At 38.6% G+C, this 19,254-nt stretch overlaps 1 protein-coding gene across 3 annotated transcripts in view; it reads left to right on the forward strand.

Annotated features, from left to right (window-relative positions):
* The first annotated feature begins 1,739 nt into the window (after positions 1-1,739).
* Positions 1,740-19,254, forward strand: part of PRKAA2 (protein kinase AMP-activated catalytic subunit alpha 2) — a 25,942-nt gene continuing 8,427 nt past the window's right edge. For all 3 annotated transcript variants that reach the window (XR_002831044.1, XR_002831045.1, XM_014462065.2), the window contains exons 1-5: positions 1,740-1,935; positions 7,265-7,358; positions 7,937-8,081; positions 10,144-10,231; positions 11,898-12,122. Coding sequence is in view for 1 of the 3 variants with exons in the window: in XM_014462065.2 (XP_014317551.2) it covers positions 7,299-7,358; positions 7,937-8,081; positions 10,144-10,231; positions 11,898-12,122 (518 nt within the window). In the remaining 2 variants the exon portion in view is untranslated. The remainder of the gene's footprint in view (positions 1,936-7,264; positions 7,359-7,936; positions 8,082-10,143; positions 10,232-11,897; positions 12,123-19,254) is intronic.

Genomic DNA, 19,254 nt, shown 5'->3' on the forward strand with positions numbered 1-19,254 from the left:
AGAAGGGGGCAGTCAAGGCAGCCAGTCCTTTAGGGGAACATTAAGGGATGACCAGCATGGTGAAGGGGGAAGTTAGGCGCGACCAGGCCGGCAGGGAGGGGGCGTTTGGGAATGACCTGCCCAGCACCGGGGGGCAGTTAGGGGCGTCCAAGCTTGCAGGGGGGGGGGCAGTTAGGGGTGACCAGGCAGGCAAGCAGGTGAGCAATTGGGAGCCAGTGGTCCCGGATTGTGAGAGGGATATCCGACTGCCGGTTTAGTCAGACATCCCTCAGCAGTCAGACATCCCCCGAGGGGTCCCGGATTGAAGAGGGTGCAGGCTGAGCTGAGGGGACCCCCCCCTCCCATGTATGAATTTTGTGCACCGGGCCTCTAGTGTGTTTATAATATTTATTGAAAAAAACCTGTTATAAGTGGACCCCCACAGTTCAAACCCATGTTGTTCAAGGGTCAACTGTACATTAATCTTAGAAATGAAAAGTATAAGTGGCTTGAGTATTAATGAGTGTTTTGTGACCCTTTGGTTTTTGTAGAAGAGTAGAGGCAGATGACAGTAAATTTAGGGATGGGGATAAAGGAGGAAGAGAAGATAATAAATGGTAGACTACTGTTTTCAGAAATTTTGACAAGACAGATTTTGGAAACTGTAGGAAGATACAAGGTAAAGGGAAGATTTGGGGGAAGGATGGGATACTGATAGGCTGAGAAGAAACTATTAGCAAAGAAAAAAGACACAGGTTGATTAGACTGGCCTTAATCAGGAGGAGGGCCAAAACATCTCTGAGACTAGAGGAAAGCAGGATGTGCATATATGTAAACCTTTAAGGTAGAGGACATCACTTTTCATGACTACATTTTCCCCCAAAGAAATGAAAGGGGGGAAAGGGTCAAAAGTTGAATGGGTGTTGTGAAGAGAACAGTGAAAGCTTAGAATAGTAATTGAAGGAAATAGGAGAGGGAGGCTGAAACATTTGTTTCCCAAATGAGGGACTTTTACTTGAATAGTATTTAAATATATCACTAGAAGTATGGGTACTATGAATGTGTTATCTGAAAGGGGAAAGACTATGGTTTCATTTAATGCAGTATATTTATTTAGCATCGGGTCTGTACACACTGTGCTATATACTTCCCGGGAGATTCAAATGAATACTGATGGTCTCATTCAAGGAAAGTATGAACTAATAGCTCATGTCATATGATTTGTCAAAAACAGAAATATTTATAATAGCCTAAAAATGATAAAGGACACATGATATTTATGAACATACCATGAGGATTTGAAAGAAGTAGAGCTTCCATCAAATAAGGGGGGGGGGGGGGAATGTTGTATTTCTTCCAATAGGGAAAGGCTTTATGGAAAAGGCCAAAAAAGGGGCTACACATGAATTTTCTGAGGGAACAGTAATGAAGCTAGTTATTTCATTTTATAGCAATCACATATTCTTCTATAATACAATGGCTGGCAACCAGAAGAGGAGAAAAAAGTGATTAACAAAACATAGTGAATTCTATTCTATCCAGGGTGTTCCAAATGTGATTATATTTTTATGTAGGAAGATAGAATTCAGTAATCCTTTCCATAAATACTTGGTGAACATCTCTGTGCTAGGTGCTGAGACTCAGGTACAGTTTCTGTCCTCAAGGAGTGCATGTCTAGTAGAGGGATGGAAGTGAAAAGGGAGAACATCCGTTCTATGCCATACATGATGTAAAAGTGGTATATATGAGTAAAGCTTGGGGTTGCAGTGGAAGTATGACTGTATGATCAGCAGTTTTTTTTTCTTCATTTGTAGTTGGAGAACATCAGTTGACAGGTCATAAAGTGGCAGTTAAAATCCTAAATAGACAGAAGATTCGCAGTTTAGATGTTGTTGGAAAAATAAAGCGGGAAATTCAAAATCTAAAACTCTTTCGTCATCCTCATATTATCAAACTGTAAGTACTTTTTAAACTGTAAGTATTTTTGTACCCAATAAAACAAAAGAGAAACTGTCTTGAGATACTATTTATGAATTTATAAATAGTTGTCTTTAATTAATCTTTCATAAAAACACTTCTTTTCATATTTATATTGAGCAAGTATTAATTTGTTTAAGTCCATTAATTTTTTGTTTTTTTTTTTTGCATACTTTTGGTTTAGAATTAGAAGTTATTGTTTCAAAATTGGTACTGTTTTCAAGATTTGAGTGTAGCCTTGGAAGTTGACTCATTTCTAGTATTCATTTTGAAATTCTTTTAGGACTTTGATATTCCTAGATTCATTTTGTAATTTTTACTAGTCAATTATCATGAATGTATCTGGGTATTTCCTTTTTGGAAAAGGTAGAAAGTAACTGTTAAAGGTTATCTATCATAGTGTATTATTTGCAAAACAACAATATTATTTTAATTACTGATAGTAAAGCTCTTCAGAGAAGCACGTGAATTTTGGGGGGATAAGACACGTTACAAACTTAAAAGATAATCATATATTAGAGATGAATAAATAAGCTAATTAATTAAATTGAAATATAAATAATTGAAAATCAACTAGACCCATAAAAAATTTAGACATTAAATATTCCTTTAAATCACCTGAAGTTGTAGTTTCATATTTACTGAGAAAATGTGATATGTTAAACACTGAAAATTGTCTTTGTTTTTCATCTCAAAGCTTGGTTAGAGTTTTATAAAATAAGTATTATACTTATTGAGTAAGAATAATTTATATTGAGCATTTTACGTATATAATTTCACTTCATCTTCAAGTTAAGCCTATAAGGAAGGTATTACTATCTTCATTTTATAGATAAGGATATTGCACATCTCAAGAGTATCAGCAACTTGTCCATAGATAAAAGGTTGCCAGTCAGCTGACCTTAAAATAGGGAGATTTTCCTGGCTTATCTAGATGGGCCCAATGTAATCACAGTGGTTCTTAAAAGTAGAAGAGGGAGCCTGGCCAGTGTGGCTCAGTGACTGAGAGCTGACCTATGAACCAGGAGGTCACAGTTTGATTCCTGGTCAGGACACATGCCCAGGTTGTGGGCTCGATCCCCAATGTGAAGTGTGCAGGAGGCAGCCGGTCAGTGATTCTCTCTCATTGATGTCTGTCTCTCTCTCTCTCTCTCTCTCTCTCTCTCTCTCTCTCTCTCTCCCCCCTTCTCCCTCCCTTCCTCCCTCCCTCCCTCTCCCTTCCTCTCTGAAATCAGTAAAAATATATTAAAAAAAAGTAGGAGAGGGCATCAAAAGAGTGAGAGAGATTTTAGGATGGAAATAAGGTCAGAGGAATAAGTTGTGAGAAGGACTCACTGGCTGTTTTTGGCTTTGAAGATAGAGGAAGGGGGCCATGAGATAAGGAATGCAGGTGATCTTCTAAAAGTTGGAAAATACAAAGTAATGGATTTCTCCCTAGAGCCTCCAGAAGGCAATGCATGCAGCTCTCCTGACACCTTGATTTTAGTCCAGTGAGACATATGTCAGGTTTCTAACCTACAAAATTGTAAGAAAATCCATTTTTGTTATTTTCAGCCACTAAGTTTGAAGTATGGAAACAATAGGAAACTAACCAGTAGCATTCTTGAAATCCTAAATCAGTGGCTGACCCTTTTATTGCTGGGATTTGGAACATGCATTTAGTCTTTACTATCACGAGCTATATTCAATGATGGGGGCCATTCAGTGCATCTCACCAACAGCATGATCATGCTGCTGACTGTTCAGAGAAGGCTTTTCTTGGGTTTGGTGTGCCATTGGGTAACTTGTGTTGACTAAGTTCCCAACCACTTCAGTGTCATTTGATCTCACTTGGAGTTCACTCGATCATAAATATAAACAAGAAATGAGGCCCCTGAAATTGCATGGCAGTACTTGATTATAAGGTTATCCTCCGGGACCTATATTCTAGGTGATCCAGAATATGTATACACAGGATTTTAAAGATTATCCTAAGAATTAAAATACAACCTGTGAGCCCAGTGACTCACCTCTCCCACTGTTTATTTCCTTAATTTTAAAATGGGATACCTCATGGTGTTATTTGAGGACTAAATGGTATAATGCCTAGTGTTTAGTGTGCACTGGCCCAAAGCAGGAGTTGGCAACCTATGAGCTGATTCCAGTTTTCTTTCATGATTCTGAGTAGTTTTCAGCTAACTGAAATAGTTCATATGTACTTTTGACTCCATGTTAATAATGACTTTATTCTAGTTACTGATAGCTCTTCGTTCTTCCTTGCTGAGTAGCTACTTTCTATTAGAGGAAAGAGCTAGGAAGCCAGACCAAAAGTATCACATGCCAGAGTGAGAGTGGAGAAGGGAAAGCAATCTCTGTATTTGTCTTGTTTCTTGACCGTGTGACTTAGAATGCCAACAACCCTGAAAGACCCCCAGGAAATTTTGCCATCTTTAGGGTATGAGTCCTAGTTTCTGTGCTGATAAAATCAGATTTTGTCAGTAAGCAGTTGCAGTGGTCCTGAGGATTTATTTTTGCTGTCATATTTACCAGTGTTTTCTTACCTCAGTTTCTGTAATTATTTGTAAGTGTTTAATATTGGTTTGACTATCTCATTCTGGTTTAGAGTTATTTAATTGTTTGGTATTTTGTTTTGTTGCAGGAGTTATAGAATGTTCTCAGGGTTGACAGAGATGAATTTGAAGTTTAAAGCTTCTGGCTTCCTGCCTTGAGCTTATTAATCCATTCAGCTACGTTGCCTCTTAATTATGGATCTGAATTAAAAAAGAAAAAAGCACTCTCATGTATTCTTGCTACAGAACAAGTTATTAACTTAACCTCTAATAATGTTAGTGATGTAAACAAGGAGAGAGACCTGATCCTTTTAGTTTTGTTTGTTTTGTGGAGTTTTGAACTAGCTGCCAAGAATAGTTTCCTTGTTACAGAATGGGCCTCTAGAATGGGGAAGAAAGTTTGAAAACTAAATACCAAGAATGAAGGATATTTATTCCATGCTTTCTCCATTAACTCAATTTGGGGGTGAGGGGGATAATCACTTGGAGAAAATTCAGATGAGTAAACAGGATTGAAAGGAAACTTCAAACTTTTCCATGAACTAGAATTTGTTGGATTAATTTTTGTCTGTGTTTTTCTTTCCTCCATAGTTCTTAGAGAAACTTTATTTTAACTGATCGAAAGATCAATACTTTCTAATTTAGTAGAGCTGCTTTTGCCTGTCTGCTTCTTTTAGTCTTTATTTTATCCAACCTATGGTAGGTACTCGGTAAACATTAAGTGTGGCCATTAGTCTGGCACACACAGTAAGTGCTCAGTAATGATAGCTGTGGTTTCTGTTGCTCTAGATTGGCCTTTGGTGTGGATAGCGGCTGCTGTAGAGTGAGAAGTTTCATGAAGTAGTTAAATCCAAAAGTAGCTATTAAAGATCTTGTGATATACTTGGAGGAATTAGCAGTTAAATTTATTAGAGTTGTATGCCTTCTTTTCTTTTATGCCCCAAAGATGTACAGAGCAGAACAGTGATTGAGAATTCTGTTAATAAATCAGATTAGCCTACAGCAAAGTGACATAGTAGGTGCTCCTGCTCTATCCTATTTGTTTTATTCAGTTAGACTTTGGTGCTTGTTAGGATGCCTCTCATAAGTTGGCTTTTACTGGTATAGGATGGCTTTGAGAATTCTCGGTAAAATTTCCTTTCCATAGCTCATTTGAAATAGTCTCAACATCATTGCACAGTCATACTAGTTTATTTTATATAAAGTGGGGTACTTTGTAATTTCTTATCCCAAAGATGAAAGATTTATTGTGAAAACCTGTCATTTTTAATACTATAACTTTAATATTTTACTTTTTCCAAGCGTCCTCTCTTAAAATGTATAGTATGCAGTTAGATCATCAATTTCCTGGCCATTTCCCCTTCCTCTTTAACAGGGAATAGTAACCAGAACCACTTTAATAAAAGGTGCTCTATCCGGGTGGACTAATTACCAGAAGGTTCCCCTGCTTCTGCCATATCCCATGTCAAGGTATCCTGCTTAAAGGGTGGCATCTGGGCCTCTTTTCAGCTCCTACTTGTGCTTTCCTCTGGGTGCCTTTAAGCCTTGCAAAAACTATACATCTATACTTAGTGGCCTTAAATAGTAACTCAGTGTAAATTAGATGTTGCTCACGATTAACCAGATTGTAGATAATCCTTCATAAACAAAGCAAACCTCTTTAAAAAGCAGAACAATTGTTTCTTTATTGGTGTTAAATGTAACCGTCAGTTAAAACGTCAATGTTATATTTTACTTGTTTTCACTTTTGTAAAATTGTGCGTGGGGTGGGGGGAAGTTGTAGTTTTCAGGAAAAATTTTATTTTGTCAAATAGAGCTAAGGTTTTTATTATTTTTTAAAATGTGCTCAGCTTTGAGTGCCCATAAATAAATAAATAAATAATTAAATTTCATGCATGAATACAGACATCTACTTAAATTTTTATTATGGAAAATTTTAAATGTATACAAAGTAAAGTGTCAAAGCCTCATGTATCTCTTATTCAGCTTCAACAGTTGTCAGTGTAGTGTTTTATCTGCTTCTCCCAACTTCTCCCACCCTCAATTATTTTGAGCAAATCCCAAATATTATGTTCTTAACCTTCAAATTCTTTAGTATTTATTTACTCTGGGAAATAAAGCCTTTTTTTTACTTTTATAACTTAAATACAGTTTATTATAATACCTACAAGGTAATATCATCAGCCATCTAGCTAGTGTTCAGACTTTATTGATGGTTTCATAAATGACTTTTAAAGTTGGTTTGTTTGAATCAGAATCAAAAGAAGTGTATGCAGTGTAATTGGTCAATATGTCTCTTGAGTTATTTTTAATCTATAACTTTCCCTTTCTCTTTTAATGTTGAATAAAGGGTCACTTGTCCATTTTCTGGATTTTGTTGATTTTATTCCTGTGGTGTCATTTAACCTTTCCAAGAATACTTTTTACTTATGATACCTGATCTCCATAGACTATAAACACGTTTTTGTTTAAGTGGAAAAATTAATGCTTAACTCAGCTATTGCAGATTGAAGGATTTTAAAGATTTTGTAAACATGAAAGGGAGGACTGGAGGTAAGTCCTTAAGCCTTGAAAGTTAGTTGAATTTTGTTAAGCTCTATGTTTATAGTTCTCTGATTATTTTGATAACATTATAAACCTGTTGCCATCTTAAAATATTATAAAACATTGGAATATAAAATTGTAGCAAGAATAGATGTACAGGTTGATTTTGGTTAAAGTAATATTTTTATTTAACTTTTTTTTTTATTTACAAAAAGATACCAGGTGATCAGCACTCCAACAGATTTTTTTATGGTAATGGAATATGTGTCTGGCGGTGAATTATTTGACTACATCTGTAAACATGGACGGGTGAGTAACACTCTGCAGTACAATAAATTCCTAAGTTAGAAAAGAGGGAAATAGTGGGAAATGGGAAACCACAGAGATATTTTTTAAAGTTGGGTTGCTTCTGTAATAATGCTCAACTAAACATAGAGACTATTAGACATATCTTCTTTCTTAAAAAGTACACCTTTTGAAATACTGGTTTTAGGAAATAAGTACCATTTAATTGCCAACATGATGCCTATGCTTTTCAAAATGAAAAATCTCTTCCATACGTCATGTTGAAGCGTCAGTAACTTTCTTCCTTAGCACTTGCACATAAGTTCGGTTTTAGATTGTTTTACTTGCTGACTCCCCAGAACTTGTGCACATTTAGTAGTATTACTTGAAAATGAAATATTATTGCCTAGCAGCAAAGAAAAACCTGTTGATTGACATGTTGAGGGTTAATGCAAGTTTTTGGTTTCTTTGTCTGATTTGTTGAATATTCTAGCAGAACCTAATGAGCTTACCTCAGTTATATTTAGGCTGAGTATGAAACTAAAACTCTTGCTATGTAGATGTCCCGAATATTTTTAGTGCAGCTTCTTTAACATTGATAGGTTGAAGAGATGGAAGCCAGGCGGCTCTTTCAGCAGATCCTGTCTGCGGTGGATTACTGTCATAGGCATATGGTTGTGCACCGAGACCTGAAACCAGAGAATGTGCTGTTGGATGCACACATGAATGCCAAGATAGCTGATTTTGGTATGTGACTCCAGGGTTGTTTAGAAATGTCGGTAACAATTCTTAAAGAACTAGGAGCTTTCAGTTTCAACATTGTAAAGCCCTGTGCTGTGAAAAGGGATTAGTTGTACAGCCTCCACAGTAGCTTGCTTGGTCTGTTTATTTAAACACTAGAAGCCCGGTGCACGAAACTTGTGCAGGGGGGCGGGGCTTAACCTGGCCTGCACCCTCTCGCAATCTGGGACCCCTCGGGGGATGTCAGACTGCCAATTTAGGCTCAATTCCACAGGGATTCCTGCAGGATCGAGCCAGTGCCTAAATTGACAGTCGGACATCACTCTTGCAATCTGGGACTGCTGGCTCCTAACCGCTCGCCTCCTGCCTGCTTGATCACCCCTAACCACTCACCTGCCTGCCAGATCACCCTTAACTGCTTGCCTGCCTGCCTGATTGCCCCTAACCACTCTGCCTGCCTGCCTGATCACCCCCTAACCACTCACCTGCCTGCCTGATTGCCCCTAACTGTTCTCCTGCCCGCCTGATTGTCCTCTAACCACCTCTGCCTCTGTCCCTGCCTCCGTGGCTTCATCCAGAAGACCGTCTGGAATGATGTCTGAAAGGTCGTTTGGCTGTCTGGTCTAATTAGCATATTACACTTTTATTATTATAGATGCTTTTAAAAAATGCAGAAAAAAACAACACATTCTCATAGACACAGACAACAATATGGTGATTACCAGAAGGAAAGAAGAGTGGGGGGAGGTAGAAGAGTGTAAAGAGGGGACAAATAGTGAAAGAAGGACATTTGACTTGGAGTGGTGAACACACAATACAATATACCGATGACTTATAGAATTGTATACCTAAAACCTATATAATTTTATTAACCAGTGTCACCCCAATAAATTCAATAACTAAAAATAAATAAATAAATGTAAAAAATGCAGCAGATACTTTTAAGTTTTTTAAAATTATTTATTTTAGTAAAAATTTTTTTCTTTATTGATTAAGGTATTACCTATGTGTCCTTATCCCCCCATTCCCTCCCCCCCTACCCCCCTGGTGTCTGTGTGCAGCAGATACTTTTAGAGACGTTAGAGGGGTAGGATCAAGATAAACCCATTCGATCTGCATTTCTTCCTAAGGAACCTGAAGTGTTTGTGTGTGTGTGTGTGTGTGTGTGTGTGTGTGTGTGTGTGTGGAGGTGGGGATCACAAGCTCCTTTGAAAATAGGGACACTCTGATGAATGCACTTACCCGGAGGCACATGGAAGTTTGCATGCAGTTCTGGAGCTTTATAGTCCTGTGAATCAAGGGGGCGGTGCCCGTGGGCCTGGGTAACATCTCCCACTTGACAAAACAAGAGGACTTTTTGTCAGGAGCAAGGAAAAGCTAAAGTGCAGGATGTTTTGGGAAAAGGATTAGGAAATAAGAGATTATAGAAAGAGAGATGGCAGGGTGCCAGAGGTCAGCACTGCTTGTTTTAAAAATTTTGTCAGTAGCTTGTCTTTAATCTAAAAACCAGGAAACTAGTCTCACTATTTCCCTTTCTTCTCTAAATCACAGAATTCATTTAGTACTATAGTTCAACTAGATGTTTGGTTCAATTGATTATATTTTCTATTTTTAATTTAAAGCTTTCCAGATTAAAAACTTCTGGAACATAATCTTTATTAAACTGGAGCCTGTCTGATTTCTACCTAGAGATTTTTAAAAAAGGCTTTTGAAAGTATAGTCTCTATTTTATTCTTTCAACTGTAGAAGTAGGTAAACAATATTATGGTAGTTTTATGTTTGGAAAAGTTCATATAGTTTTAGAATAACCTCATATTTGTGAAGTGAATCAATATTTACAAAAGGAATTTCATTCCAATCACACGTGTGATATGTTTTAGCTTTTTTTGTCATAGTGTAACAGCACTCTGAAATGGTCTCTTTCTAGTCTAACAAATGCTTTCCACTCCTTTTTATAATAACTTAAAAAATATGATGTATGAACATTAAAGACTTGACATTTTCCTCATGCACCTATCTCTACTTTTAGAAATATCTAGCACCAGGTAAACATTACTCTTACTTTCAGGATTATCTAATATGATGTCAGATGGTGAATTTCTGCGAACTAGTTGTGGATCTCCAAATTATGCAGCACCTGAAGTAATCTCAGGCAGGTAATGATATATCAGCAAAGAGTAAGCTTTTTATAATCTTTTGTTTATTCTGATAATGCTTAATTATACATTCTCTTGACAAGATTAGATTTTTAACACCGTAGAAACAAATTGTCCCTTTAATTTTTTCATTGTTGAAGACAGAATCATTATATTAAGCAATATTTTAAACATTTAATTTTGTTATGATTATATTTAAGGAGGTTTTCCATTAAAAATGACTGAAATAAATGTTGATTTCTTTTTTCACTTTAGAAAAGTGCAAATAGAGTAAGCATTTGCTAAATTTAAGCTAGTGTCATTATTTACTTATCAGACATGATCCTTTAATGATATTTTACATATCCTTTTTTAAAGTATATAGAGTATTTTATATTTTATTTTTGGAAGAATGAGGTTTTGGGTGGGCAGTATGTCATTTTATGAATTTAAGTGCACAAGTGAAGATTTTGTAATTACATGATTTTCTCATTGGTACATTTTAAAATGTTTATATAGATTGCAGTTGTAAACTTAAGTCTTCTACAGAGACCAATGTCTGATGTAAGAGTTAACAGAATTCTATGAGAGAAAAACTAGAAAAGGTATATTACAAAGATAGTAGGTATAGGAGTTTGGGCAGTACAGCCAACAATGTTAATGATGGATAGTAATTTTTATTGAAACGGATTATATCCTTTTTTTTTTTTAATCCTCACCCAAGGATATTTTCCCATTGATTTTTTTAGAGAGAGTGGAAGAGAGAGGAAAAAGACAGAGAAATATCAGTGTGAGAGAAACACATCTGATTGGTTGCCTCCTGCATGTGCCTCGACCAGGGCCTGGGCCAGGGAGGAGCCAACCAAGGTATGTGCCCTTGACCAGAATTGAACCCGGGACCCTTTGGTCCGCAGGCCGACACTCTATCCACTGAGCCAAACTAGCTAGGGCAGATTATATCCTTTTTAAAATTGGAATTGTAGAGATTTACTTTGTTACCTCAGACCCAGGTTTGAGTTTGGTAATGTGCTATCAGGGGAATTTTAATACTGTATACAGGTGAGAGAAAAAACCTTCTAGGCATAGTTTTTCTGGAGCAACGCTAATTTTAGTCCCATATGCTAGCAAGTGGTTAGAAAGAGTCATTGGGTACTCAAGATAATGTGATACAGGACAAATACTGTCAGAGACATTGCCGCAGAACTAGTTAGGCGCTTTACTGTTTCACATATTCTTTAAAATAGGTGTGCCAGGAATGAAATTCTGTTACATACACATTTTCTTTCTTGTAATAGATTCATGGTAAAAAGATTTAGCCTATACATTATATAGTATTGTGGGTTTTTTCTACCAAGTTTATGGTCATCTACTTTGTTGTTTCTATTAAAAAAATCAATCATAGAAAGTTTTATATTTTTTAATGAGTCACTTAATAAGTTCAGTGAAATGAGTTTGTGCCAAAAAAAAAATACTATTTTCTTTTGGGAAACTTGAATAGTAATTTGTTAGACCAATTAATTATTTTCCATTGGTGTTGAGTGTTGAAGAGTGGCCATGGACTTCAGTAAAGACCTTGAATGCAATATTTACGGAGTCCATACTATGTGTAGGGCTATAGAGGCAGGGTACCTATAGGTGAGAAAGCGACACTTATACTTCAGGTTTGTGCTGTCATCTCTTTTCTTAGATTGTATGCAGGTCCTGAGGTTGACATCTGGAGCTGTGGTGTTATTCTGTATGCTCTTCTCTGTGGCACTCTCCCATTTGATGATGAGCACGTGCCTACGTTATTTAAGAAGATCCGAGGGGGTGTTTTTTATATCCCAGAATACCTCAATCGCTCTGTCGCCACTCTCCTGATGCATATGCTGCAGGTTGATCCCCTGAAACGAGCAACTATCAAAGACATAAGGTGAATCTATTTTTGTTATTGTTATGTACATATTCTAGTATTGAGAACACTAGTACCACTAATTGAATGCCTTCTTTATCCTGAGCTCTATAACAGATTATATAAATTTTACTTCTCTTAATACACAAATCTGATCATGGCACTCATCTTTTAAATATTTCAGATTGTTTCCCAAACTTTTTAGCTTAGGTAGCAAAGCATACTAGGCCCTTCATAGTAAGGCTCTCCTCACTTCTTCTAAAGCAGCGGTTCTCAACCTGTGGGTCGCGACCCCTTTGGCGGTTGAACGACCCTTTCACAGGGGTCGCCTAAGACCATTCTGCATATCAGATATTTACATTACGATTCATAGCAGTAGCAACATTACAGTGATGAAGTAGCAACGAAAATAATTTTATGGTTGGGTCACAACATAGGGACTGTATTTAAAGGGCCAGAAGATTGAGAACCACTGTTCTAAAGTCTCATTTCCTGCACTCACTACTATGCCCCTTATATCAGTGCTTTTTAAAATTGGAATTGTAGAGATTTACTTTGTTACCTCAGACCCAGGTTTGAGTTTGGTAATGTGCTATCAGGGGAATTTTAATACTGTATACAGGTGAGAGAAAAAAACCTTCTAGGCATAGTTTTTCTGGAGCAACGCTAATTTTAGTCTCCTTGTTTCTCAAATATATTTTATGCTTTCATATCTTTGTTTATATGACCCCTTCTGCCTCTGATGCCTTTTCTGCCTTTTTTGACCTGATAGATTTTTGTTCATCCTTTAAAATGTTGCTCGCATATGACCTCCCTTGAAACCACTTCTGATTTCTCTAGGCAATGTGAGTTGCTTCCACTCCTGTGCTTTCCTCATTTTGTTCATGCTTTTATTATTTCTTTCTCATTTTGTATGGAGCTTTTTTCAGTGTATCTTTCTCTCTCTTAATTGTAACTAAATAAGGGTAAAGAGAGTGTCTTCCTCGTCTTTGTATATGCTAGAATGCCTGGGATATAATATATGCTAAGAAAGTATTTGAATACATTTCTAATAGAAAAACAGGGTGAGACATGTATTTTACATGTGGTTGATGAAATAAAGAATAAAAGTTTTGCTAAGATTTTGAATTACAAAATAGCTGCTAGTGGCTTGCTATGAAGGATTTCTTGTGTGAGAAACTTTGGAAAGTACGGTTGCTGGTGTTACTGCGAATGGGACCTTTCCTGGTATATAGTGCACACCAGCCAGGATGACTCATGGCCTCCTACTTTTACCTATCATGCCACGTGTCTTAGAGGTGTTTTGTTCTCACCTAACATTTTTTCAGGTATTTTCTTAAGAACACGTTCTTTTGACATCTTTCCAGAATCCTTCTCCTCTTCATGAGCCAGAACGACTGTTTAGAGACCTATGACTCTTGGAACATTTAAATGATGGCTCAGGTGGTTGTTTCCCTGAAAGCAAGGACTGATTCTTTTGTATTCCTGTATTGTTTTCTTTCCCAGCCTTTCCTCAGTTGTTCCAGGCCTCATGCATAAACATGAAAAACTGTAAATTAGACCAGATTTAGATATGGAAATAAACTTAGCGGGGAAAAAACCTTTTGGGTTCATAATTCTTTAGAATATATAGTTCAATTAATTGGTTTTTCCTCAGAAAGAAAATTAGAGATGCTGAGATACATATATATATATATATATATATAGACACACACACACACACACACACACACACACACACACACACACACTTGTATCTGTATCAGCATATTTAGAAGAATAAAGTATTGATTCTGTTATTTTAAAATAGAGGCTTTAGGAGAAAAATGTGAGTAAAAATGTACTTGGATGTAGGTGGTATAAAATAGTGGCATTCATTTCTGTACTTAAAATAATATAGCAACTTGAATTAGTTTTCATCATTTTCTTATTTACCCAAATTCAGTTTTTTAATGTTCAGGAATTCTTTTTTTTTTTTTTTTTTTTAGGGAGAGAGAAGGAGAGAAAGAGAGAGAGAGAGAGAACATTGATATGTTCCACTTATTTATGCATTTATTGGTTGATTTTTTTTAAGTACAAACAAGCACATTGAAAATTTGCCTTTATTAAAAATTATTGATTTTAGAAAGAGGAAGGGGGAAAGATGGAGAGAGAGAGAGAGAGAGGAAGAGAGAGAGAGAGAGAGAGGATAGAGAGAGAGAAGAAAGAGAGAAACCAATGTGAGAAAGAAACATCGATCTGTTGCACCCCCACATGCATGCACCCTGACCAGGGATCGAACCCGCAACCTGGGCATGTACCCACCCAACCAGAAATCAAACCTGCCACCTTTTGATGTACAGATGACACTCTAATCGGCCAGGGCCATTTTTTGATACTTGTATGTATGTGCCCTGACTGGGGATGGAACCCACAACCTTGACATATCAGGAGAATGCTACAACTAACTGAGAAACCTAGCCAGGGCCTGTTTGGAAATTCTTGATTCAATAAAATACAGTTCAACAGGCAAATAATTACTAATTGTTGAGTAGTTACTACATACCAGATATTTTGCTTAATGCTTGACATGTTTTATTACATTGACCCTTAATAGATAGCTATTATTAATCTTATTTTACATACCATAAAACTGATACCCAATTTAGATATGTAATATAATTTCTTATCTTCTATTATTTCTTTCAAAAAAAGCTATCAGTCATTTTTATTACTAAGTACTTATTAGATGTTTATTATTATCATGATATAGCAATAAACACAATGAATTCATTTTTGTCTTCATACTTCAAGTGTCTATTCATCATTTATTTATTCTGCATTTATTGACCATTTACTGTGTATTGGGTACTGGAGTATCCTATATAATAAAAGGGTAATATGCTAATTGACTGCCTCACCCTCAAAGATGGTGGCGCCCACCGCCAATAATGAGGTAATATGCTAATTGACTGCCCCACTTTCAAATATGATGGCGCCCACAGGCAATAAGGAGGGAATATGTTAATTGACTGCCACGCCCTCAAAGATGGCGGCGCCCACAACCACAAGATGGTGGTGCCCAGTCCCCTCAGCCCCACCAGGGTGGCAGGCGCACGGCAAGGCAGGGCCCACCCCCAAGCGGGCCTGGCCACTCTGCGCACCTGCCACTGGAGTCCCCCAGTCCCCTCAGCCCCCCAGCTGCCCAGGGCCGGCCCGAGGTGCAGGCAAGCCTCAGATGGCCAGTCACTATGAGGTGCACTGACCACCTCTTGGTCCCTCTCCCCAGCCGGCAGGCTCCGATTGCCTAATGGTGAACAGGGAACCAGGGGTGGGTGGTGGCGGGGGGCAGGGCCGGCTGCAGGCAGCCGGGGAAGATAGCCCTGATCACAGGGCAGGCCTAGGGACCGTACCCGCGCACGAATTCATGCACCTGGCCTCTAGTAGTTAAATAAGACATGGTCCCTTTTTCAAGGAGCTCCCAGTTTAGCGGGAAGAGTAAGAAGAAATCAGCAACTATAGAAAAGTGTGAGTGTTACAATGAAAAGATCTAGATGCTGTAGAGGTTACATCTTTGTATCCTCAGGGCCTGGCACATCACTATTTCTTATCACCACAACCATCATCATTTTTTTAACTTTTCAATTCAATTTATATGTCACAAGCAGAGTAATATGTACAGAATGCAAATTATATCCTGTCACTCATCTCTGCAAAAGCTTGCAGTGATTTTCATTAACCATAGGTTCAAATCCCCTAACCTTTTTTATATCCTGCAGCAGTCATAACTTTCTGATATCTTTTACAACTCCAACCCATAACTCATGCTTTCATGATGGTGGTGTTAGTTTAGTTCCTTGGACATGGCAAAACTCTTCTTGTCTCAGAGTCTTTGCATATTGTTTCTTTTGCTGGGAGTACCTATTCCTCAGCTCTTTGCTTAGGTGACTTCTAATCATTCTGATTTATGTCTATATATTACTCAGAGTGGCTTCCCTAATCACCTGCCTCCTGTTCTGAAATATATTCCCTCATTTTACCTTGTGGTTTTTCACTCAGAATCTCTATCACAGGATTTTCATGTTTGTATATTTGTAACCATGTATTTATTAGTGTCCCAGTGCATGGATTCGTGCACATTGAAAGGAAATTAATTAGAAGAAATATTTTAATATCACTGTTTGCCCTTTCTCTATAATTGAAGTGTCAACCAAATTCACGATAAAAAATGACAGATCAAAACACACGCATGCAATTGTCACCAGCGAGAGCTTTATATGTATCGCACATGCGTGAGTCAACTTAGCCTTTAATATATATGAATAAACTTGCTTAATTAGACCTGCTTTCTGATTTAGCTAAACTTTTTCCAACCCAGTGAAGCACCCCAACTTCTCTTTCAGGTAATTGTCAGCAACACAGCAGTAAATATCAACATGAAGCAGATTATTATTGTAGATCACACAGGGGGAAAAAAAGGGTAAAATATTTAACTGTAGCAGTGTTTGACTATATTCTGCTCAGTGAGAAAACCTGAAGTCATTTTCAAGGTCCACCATTACTTCTTTTCAGTCAGGTCAAGTTTCTAAACTTTCTAAATCTCCATTGTCTTGCTAATGAAAAGAAAATAGGATTCTACCGAGTCTCCTATCTACCTACTGCAGGACTTCTGTGAGGATCAAATGAAATGGAGCCTTTGGGAAAAGGCTTCACAAACATTTGGTTGAACTGTAAAATGTTTGCACTTGGCTATAAAGCAAGTCGGGTTCCTGGGCTGAAGAAACTCCAAGGAGGCTAGTCGCTAGGGAGAGGAAGCTGGGCATTGCTACGTGTTACCTGGTGCCCTCAGCGACCGTTTCCGAGCTGGGCTGGGCTGTGGGCCGCATTTTGCACCATGGGGTCTTGGCAGCGTTGGCTGTGATTTGATGGAGTGTCACTCTGGGGTGGTGGTGGGGCCTGTGTCTCTCTTGGGGGAAGCCGAGTGTTGGTTTGTCAGTGCCAGGTTCATTTATTTTTAAATGGCGAGTGCACGTCATGGCAGTTCCTGCATTGAGCGTCTGCTCCCTGGTGTTCATTAGCTGATAAAAGTACAGGGTTGAGGAAACGGACGGACACTTGGCCTTTATATATATAAGATTATTGGATTTGTTAATCTTACCCAGCTAGAATATAAGCTCTATGAGGTGAAGGAAGGTATCTTTTTGCCATACAATGTCCTTAGTAAATACTCATAAATAAATTAATCAGTTAATAGAAGGTATCCAGTCAAATATATATTGATCTGAGGTTAAGCTTTGGGAGTGCTCCATTCCCTCGTGTAGTAATGCTTACACAATCTTGAAGGCATAGTACATGCTAGATGAAGGGGAATGGGATATAGGGTAGCAATAGTGACCTCATGTGCAAAGACCCGGAGTGTGAGAAAATAAGATTTAGGAGATTGGTTCTTGAACTTTTGGGTTTCGTAACTCTTTACACTCTTTTTTTATTTTTTAAAGCTCACATTTTATATATTTTTATTGATTTCAGGAAGGAAGGGAGAGGGAGAGAGAGAGATAGAAACATCAATGATGAGAAAGGATCATTGATCGGCTGCTTCCTGCACATCCCCCACTGGGGATTGAGCCCACAAACTAGGCATGTGCCCTGACTGGGAATCGAACTGTGACCTCCTGGTTCATAGGTCAACGCTCAACCACTGAGCCACGCCTGCCAGGCACCCCTTTACACTCTTAAAGTTGAAGTCTCCAAAGAGTTGGTGTTTTTTTTTAATGCAGGTATGTCTGTCAATGTTTAACACATTAGAAATGGAAAATGAGAAATTTAAAAATTATTTAATTTACCTAAATAATAATGGGCCTATACATGTTAACCTAATAACATCTTTTATGAAAAATAACCGTATCTCCTCCTCCCCCCAAATGGTGACAGGAATGGCATTATTTTACATTTTTCAAATACCCTCAATGTTTGACTTAATCAAAGACAGCAGCTAGGTTCTCATATCTACTTCTTCATTCACTCTGTTGCAGTATGTTGTATTAGTCGAAGTCTACTGACTAAGTCTGACCTCACTCCTGCAAGGGGTTGGAAAAGAGGAACATTTTAATAGCTTTCAGATAATTGTAGGTATTTTTCTTTGATATGAAACCAAAGCTTAACATGTTGGTTGCATTATCAAATTAGAAAACATATCAATTAACTGTTGTACTTTATTATATTGAAATCCACTGTTTTATTTTGAATGCATTTGTGTCCATGTATAATCCTATATAATAAAGAGGTAATATGCAAATTAACCCTCACGCCCTCACAAGATGGCTGCCTATGACCAGGCTGGCAGGGGGGTTAATGAGGGACGACCAAATGACTGAACAAGCAGGCTGTGTGGGGCGACCAGGCCGGCAGGGGGGTTAGTGAGTGATGACCAAATGACTGAACAAGCAGGCTGGTGGGGCGACCAGGCTGGCGGGGGGGCTGTGAGGGGCGACCAGGCCGGCAGGGGGGGCAGTTGGGGGCAACCAAGCCTCCGGGGGTGGGCAGTTAGGGGCAACCAGGCCGGCAGAGGGGGGCAATTGGGGGCAATCAGGCCAGTATATAGAGGCAGTGAGGGGTGTTCAGGCCAGCAGGGGGGGGCAGTTGGGGGTGACCAGGCAGGCAGGCAGGTGAGCAATTAGGAGCCGGCAGTCCTGGGATCAGGCCTAAACCGGCAGTTGGACTTCCCCCAAGGGGTCCCAGATTGGAGAGGGTGCAGGCTGGGCTGAGGGGACCTCCCTTCCCATGCATCAATTTCGTGCACCGGGGCCTCTAGTCTATAATAATAAAAGCGTAATATGCAAATCGACCGAACCGGCCGAACAGTGGAATGACCATCCGGGATGCCCTTCCACACGCCCTTCTGGATGACCTTTCCGGACGGAAGCTGGGGCTATGAGGGGCCAAGGCAGCTGCCAGGGCTGGCGAGGGCCGGAGCAGCTGGGGCTGCAAAGGGCTACTCTTGCATGAATTTCATTTTATTGGGCCCTCTAGCTCTGTAATATGGGGGAATTGGGCATTGTGCAAAATATTGGGTTATTGGAGTTAAAGGGGATTTTCCCAATGGGGACGTTTCATTATATAATAATAAAAAAAACTAGAGCTTGGTGCATGAATTCGTGCACCTGGGGGGGGGGGG

Source organism: Myotis lucifugus, unplaced genomic scaffold (genome assembly GCF_000147115.1).
Source record: "Myotis lucifugus unplaced genomic scaffold, Myoluc2.0 scaffold_168, whole genome shotgun sequence".
Lineage (NCBI taxonomy): Eukaryota > Metazoa > Chordata > Mammalia > Chiroptera > Vespertilionidae > Myotis > Myotis lucifugus.